The sequence below is a fragment of the Aegilops tauschii genome, chromosome 5 (assembly GCF_002575655.3).
Source record: "Aegilops tauschii subsp. strangulata cultivar AL8/78 chromosome 5, Aet v6.0, whole genome shotgun sequence".
NCBI lineage: Eukaryota > Viridiplantae > Streptophyta > Magnoliopsida > Poales > Poaceae > Aegilops > Aegilops tauschii.
In genome coordinates, this window is record NC_053039.3 from 451131563 (window position 1) to 451138232 (window position 6670).

The 6670-nt window shown below is 44.5% G+C and overlaps 1 protein-coding gene across 1 annotated transcript; it reads left to right on the forward strand.

The window, feature by feature from the left end:
• Positions 1 to 3786: 3786 nt before the first annotated feature.
• Positions 3787 to 6510, forward strand: LOC109774820 (probable flavin-containing monooxygenase 1). Its single transcript, XM_020333596.4, has 5 exons — positions 3787 to 4347; positions 4792 to 5029; positions 5143 to 5318; positions 5445 to 5803; positions 5889 to 6510. The coding sequence occupies exons 1-5, from the start codon at positions 3898 to 3900 to the stop codon at positions 6241 to 6243; spliced, it is 1578 nt and encodes a 525-aa protein (XP_020189185.1). The 5' UTR covers positions 3787 to 3897; the 3' UTR covers positions 6244 to 6510.
• Positions 6511 to 6670: the final 160 nt, after the last annotated feature.

Below are 6670 nucleotides of genomic sequence, written 5' to 3' on the forward strand. Positions count from 1 at the left end.
CGCCTTATGATCCAGATGATCGGATGAGAATTTTGGAGTACACAAGAAATCCAAAGAAGCAAGATGAGAGAAGGCGCAAATATTTAACGAGGGGGCCTTATAGGCCATCGTCTAATTTTGATTACCCACTGAGGGAGATAGGAGATAGTCAATGGAGATTTAATCCAGATTGTTGATGAGTATGGTCCTTGACTTGAGTATAATGATAAAGTGAATCAGGCCTTCTTTTGCTACCTTTTCAAAGAATACGACGAGGGACAAGGTGGGGCTGGTGCATTTGCAACTAACGGCTAGAACGGTTGGAACAAGAAAAACAGACTATATACTCATGAGGGTAAGGGTAGTGTAATTAGCTTTCTAATGTAATAGTAAAAAGATGTGTTGCTTTGATGAATCAAGTTCAGTCAATTCAGGTTGCTCTTGATAAGCAAACTGATCATACAAAAAATCAAAATCGAATCTGGCTTAATGTTTTCATTGATTCGGTGAGATACTTGTTGCATTAAGGCTAAACTTTCCGAGGCCATGACGAGCCAGACAAGTTAAAAAATAAGGAAATTTTTTGAGAGTTGGTACATACTTTGGCAAACCAAAATAAAGCTATACGGAATGTTGCCCTGGAGTGAACCCAATGACCACATTTTTTGGCTCCACCCCTGGGCAGCGGCGGCTTCTTGAAGATGGAATAAGGTCCTCCCCGCCTAGCCTCTGTCCCGGTGATGTTTCAAGTGATATCAGAAGGCATGTGGAGGTTTGTCTCTGACGGATCTCGTGGGATCCGGTCGGTGTTTGTCTTCGGTGGATCCGACTGGATCCGGTCTTCGTTTGTCTACGTCTATGTGTCTATAGATTGGATCCTTCTGCTCTACGCTTCTCTTCATCGGCGGCGGTTGCTGTTCTGGTGCGCTGGTCCTATGGGGTCTTAGGACGACGACTTCCCGATTGTTTACTACAACAATGTTCGTCCGGCTCCGACGAGGAAGGGGCGATGATGGTAGTGCGCCTTCGGCTCGTTCCAGTGCTTGTAGCCATCGCTATTTGATCTACGGACCTGAATATAATTTTTACTTGAATGTGGCTAGGGAGCGGCGCTGCGCTCGTTCGTTGTTTAGAGGCACTGCCATATATAGTAAGTATGTGTCCTTGTGTCCAGCTGCTAGACTAGAAAAGGAAATTGCTTAGCCATATCCCGTAGCGCACATGGATACTGCTAGAATCAGCCTAGATCTTGTCCCCGAGTGCATTTATTTGGGGTTTCAAAAGTAGTAAAAGCCATAACTTTTGATTCAAGCATCGAAATTCAATTCTGTTTTCACCGTCAGGTTTCTCACGACGAGTTCTTCAAAACTAGATCCCATATCAGTAGGTTTCGTCAAACTTTTTTTAGAGCAACTTTGGGTGCAATGTAGGCAATTATAGTTCTACAGGAAAGCAACTTCTTATTTTTGGCCTAGTAGGACTAACTATTAAGTTGGTTTGTGTAAAACCGAGAAAATCGTTAAAAAACATAAGGCTTCTTTAGTGCTATATACAAAGCAACTTCGCTACACTATGTGTATCTATGAATTTTGCTATGATTGTCCCAATTTGCGTGTCATGGTTGCTCAATTGCCTATTGTTGATGGTCAGTTGCTTATAGTTAATATTCAATTGCCTATAAATGCTATAAACTGCCTACTATTGATGCCTAGTTGCCGCTATTGGCAATTAGTTGCCTACAATTGCTGCTCGGTTGCCTAACTTTACAAAAATAGTTGCTTATATTATGAAGTTATTTATCATTGTTTTTCTAAGTTGCCTACAAACACTCTGAAGTGGTTTAGATTCATCATCATGTTGGTCTACCATAACTAGCAATAGCAGACACAGGAGCATCACTGGTAGATGACTTCATAGTATTATAGCAATTTAGAAACAACGACATACGAGCATGATCAATAGGCAAGTTAGAAGTACCAGTAAGGAAGTTAGGATTGACTTTTTTTGAAAAGGAGGAATACCCCCGGCCTCTGCATCTCTTGATGCACACAGCCAATTTATAGACAAAAATAACTAGGACACGAAATGTAGTGAAGTTGTCTGCTTTTAGAACTAAAGTTGCCTCTTGTAGAATGAAAGTTGCTATGACGGTGATGTGATATTATCTACCTCTGTTTCAAAGTTTTTTATGTATTATTAGTTAGTTGCTTATTCTTGGTAATTAGTTATTTTTAATGTAGTGAAGTTGCTTCTATTTGGCACTAAAGTTGCATCATCTAGCATAAAAGTTGCTTTGATTTTTTTTAAAGAAACATATCCATGTGGTTTAGTTTTGAAGAGCTTGTCGCGACCTGGCTAGCCAACTCATTTGTGTTTTCATCGTTATATCTGAAGATTTCAATGATTTTTACAGGCAACTCAACTAAAAATTAAGAATTTATGTAGGTTTGTGGGCAATTGTCTGATCTGCCCCCTATGAAACTTTTGGTTACCTCCTATGCAACTTCTTATCTAACACCCGCGACCTGGCTAGCCAACAACCGCACACTCAGTAGTGTTGGCATCTTAGGTCCTCTGATGAACAACTTTCATAGTATATTAGGCAATTAGGGATCACCCGTAGACAACTTCGTAGCGACGTAGGCAACTTGGTTTCTGAGGTAGACAATTTGGAAACCATGTTAGAAAACTTCCCACTTTACAGTGAGCAACTTTCACAGTATGATAGGCAACGAAACTATGTACAACTTAGTTTTTTATGTACGCAACTTAGCAATCATGGTAACCATCTATTACACTATTGCACACAACTAAGTAGGAGGCTACTCGGCGAAATTCACTTATACATTGGTGCAATTCTTCTAGCATCAAAGTTGCTCATGTTTAGAACTAAACTTGCCTCGTCTAGCATCAAAGTTGCTTTTGAAAAAAATTCACCAAAACATGTTCATATGGGATCTAGTTTTGAAGAGCTTGTCATGAGGAACCCAACTGCGAAAACGGATCGTAATTCCGGCACGCAGTTTGAAAGTTATAGCTTTTTGAATTTTCTTGTACCAGAATTAATGCACGTTACATTGCTAGGTTCACACGGACAGTCGAACGAGGTGGAGAATATCAACATACTACAGTGAAAGAATTTTTCCATATATAGAATGGGTGGATGGTCAGTTTTCCAAATCAGGGATCAGTTTGTTGCGTCGTTCGGTTTTTGAGCGTGAAAAGTGCAGATGCACTTTCTAGCATTTAGGTTTTTACTTATAGTGTTTTTGTACTATCTTAACCGTTGATGAATAGATTAAATGTTTTTTTAAGAAAAACAAAAGGCAGAACCATGATCTGGATTGGTTCTGGGCGGATGTTGTCATTGAGCTAAGCTTTTGCTGATTGCATGAATACTATGAGTTGAGTAATCATCCGGAAAGAAAAAGGAAGCTTGATTCACCGCGTGTCGATCGAGGCTTTTCTTCGCTCCACGATGCATATTTTTCCTGATCGGCGACCATCGCTATCATCTTTTGCACATTTCTCCTGCATCTTCTCGACGAAGAGATAGGATAAGCTAAGGTAGATTTGACGACCTTTTTCCGGAATCTGCACGAAAATTAGTACTAGCGCAAAACGAAGACCTGCTGTAACCACTACTCCTGCCTAGCACTCTCAGAGCAAATGCTAAACTGACAGTTCTAGAAAAGGCTAACCACACCTATTTGCGTGATGCCGCGTCACACCTAAGCTAGGAGCCTACTAGCATTAGCTCACTCGAGTGGCATGCATACACGCCCAAAGCATGTGACCTGCAAAGTCCAAATCCAGCTGAACCCAACCACGCTCTCCTCTACATCACCTCCCCCACTCCTCACAAGCAGCCCATATATCACACGCTAGCCAGCCAGTCGACACGTAGCGCACCCCGTCATGGAGAAGACACGGAAGAGGGTGGCCATCGTCGGCGCCGGCGCGAGCGGCCTGGCGGCGTGCAAGCACGCGCTGGAGCGCGGCCTCCAGCCGGTCGTCTTCGAGTCCTCGGACGCCATCGGCGGCGTGTGGGCGCGCGCGCTGGCGTCCACGCGACTGCAGACGCCGCGCACGCTCTACGAGTTCTCCGACTTCCCCTGGCCGCCGGAGGTCGCCCAGGTGTTCCCGGACCACGCCCAGGCCACGGCGTACCTGCGCTCCTACGCGGCGCGGTTCGGCGTGCTGGAGCGCGTCAGGTTCGGCTGCCGCGTGACGGCGATGGAGTACGCTGGGGTCCGTGAGGAGGAGGTCCTGGCGTGGGATCGGTGGGCCGGCGACGGGTCGGCGTACGGGGATGGCCGCGGCCAGTGGCGGCTCACCGTGCAGCAGCAGGGTGCCGGCGACGTCGAGGTAAGACTAAGAACACTAGTACGACAGCGAAATTTGTGTGGCTCGTATTCCACTCCAGTACAGTGTCATCCATGAGCCCATCACTGGATACTTGCTGTCGTTCTCCAAAACAAAAAAGGTTGCAGATTCTCAAAGAAAGGAAGTGTAGATTGTACTGTAGCTCACAACAATAGCTAACGGTGAGCAAACATGTCTGCATCAACACTTGAACAGATCATACTGGCTATGTATATCCAACCAAGCAGGTCACCAAGACATAGTATATACTTACATAGACCCCTCAAAAAAATACATATATAGACAATTTATCAGCAAATATACTTATATAGACAACCAATTTATTTATCAGTACCGACTTATATGAGCTAACACTTCAGTTCATGCTGAACATTGGCAACAGCTGATTCTTGGCTCTGATGTCAACTCACAAATATCCATTTCCAGACACATGTTGCGGATTTTGTGATCCTGTGCACCGGGAGATTCAGTGGCATCCCAAATATACCCACATTCCCTCCCGACAAAGGGCCGGAGAAGTTCGACAGCACGGTAATCCACTCCATGGACTACTCCGACATGGGCACCGCAAAGGCCACTGAACTCATCAGGGGCAAGCTCGTCACCGTCGTTGGCTACCAGAAATCTGCTCTTGACATCGCCGCAGAGTGCGCAAACACAAACGGTGAGACCTCTAGCTTTCCTGCAACTCTTCACTGCACAGTGATCAAAAGGAAGAAGGGTTCAGAGCACTGAGGTCAGATATATCTTAATTTTGTTCATTGTTGTTGCACTCAGGAGCCAAGTATCCATGCACAATAATATGTCGAACGAAGAGATGGATCATACCCGACTACTACGCTTGGGGCGTTCCCATTGCGTTCTTCTACCTCAACCGCTTCTCGGAGCTCCTTGTACACAAGCCAGGAGAGGGGCTGCTCCTTAGCATTCTTGCTACCTTCTTATCACCCTTGGTAAGGGCCACTAGCCACTAGCCACTATTAGTTCCTACTTATACCAGACTAGTCTCCCAAGTAAATACAGATCATCAATTTGTGTCAATGCATGTATTTAACCTGAATATACACCTATCTGATCAGAGATGGCTGTTCTCGAAGTTTGTCGAGAGCTACTATAGATGGGCGGTGCCCATGGATAAGCACGGCATGGTGCCAGACCACAGTTTCTTCCAGGCTATCAGCTCTTGCTTGGTTGCAATATTGCCAGACAAATTCTATGACATGGTCGATCAAGGAAGCATTGTTCTCAAGAAAGCAAAGAGCTTCAGTTTCTGCAAACAAGGTGTGATTGTCGAAGGTGATTCCGCGCCGATAAAGAGCGACGTTGTCATATTGGCCACCGGATACAAGGGAGACCAAAAGCTAAAGGAGATGTTCACATCATCCTTGTTCAGAGACATTGTGACTGGCCCACCATCCAGTATTATTCCTCTTTACAGGTTTAGCTTGCCCTTCTCTTAAACATGCTTGTTTGGTTGTCTGTATATATGCAGAAGCTCACAGTTGTTTTTGTGAACTGGGCAGGCAATGCGTGCATCCTAGGATCCCACAGCTGGCGATCATCGGCTACTCTGAGAGCATAGCAAACCTGCACACATTCGACATGCGCTCCAAATGGTTGGCACATTTCCTTGATGGGGTATTTCAGTTGCCTAGCATAAAATCTATGGAGATGGATATAAAGGAATGGGATGAATACATGAAGAGGTACTCTCGTGAATACTTCCGTCGATCTTGCGTTGGAGCTCTCCACATCTGGTACAATGACCAGTTGTGCCAGGACATGGGGTGTGAACCCAGGAGGAAGAAAGGGTTCTTTGCAGATTGGCTGTTGCCATATCTTCCATCAGATTACAAGGATATCAACCTGAAGAAGTGACATATGAGATCTGTCGTGCCATCGCCGCTCTTAAATGAAACAGAAATATTGCCATTCCAGCGATTCTGTGTTGGCTGTTGTACAAACTAAATGTCGTAGAATAAGCTCTTCGGTTGAACCTAGGTCCGGTGCCCTGTTCCTATGTATTGGTGCAGCAAGTCAGCTGTTAAATCATACAGTACATGTTACTGTCCTCCCAGGACTGCTTCCAACGAGCAAACCATTATCAGCATTAGTTTCAAAAGATGATGATATGCTTCATGTAAATTTCGTCATGAACTATGTGCAACCAGACATGTCATCAAATTAAAAACTGAGCAGACTTGTCAACTGATTCCCAACATTATTCAGAATTAACATCCTAAGAACAAAAATGGTGCCCGCTCTATACCCGGATCTTAGCTACTCTACTGTGACATATGAATTG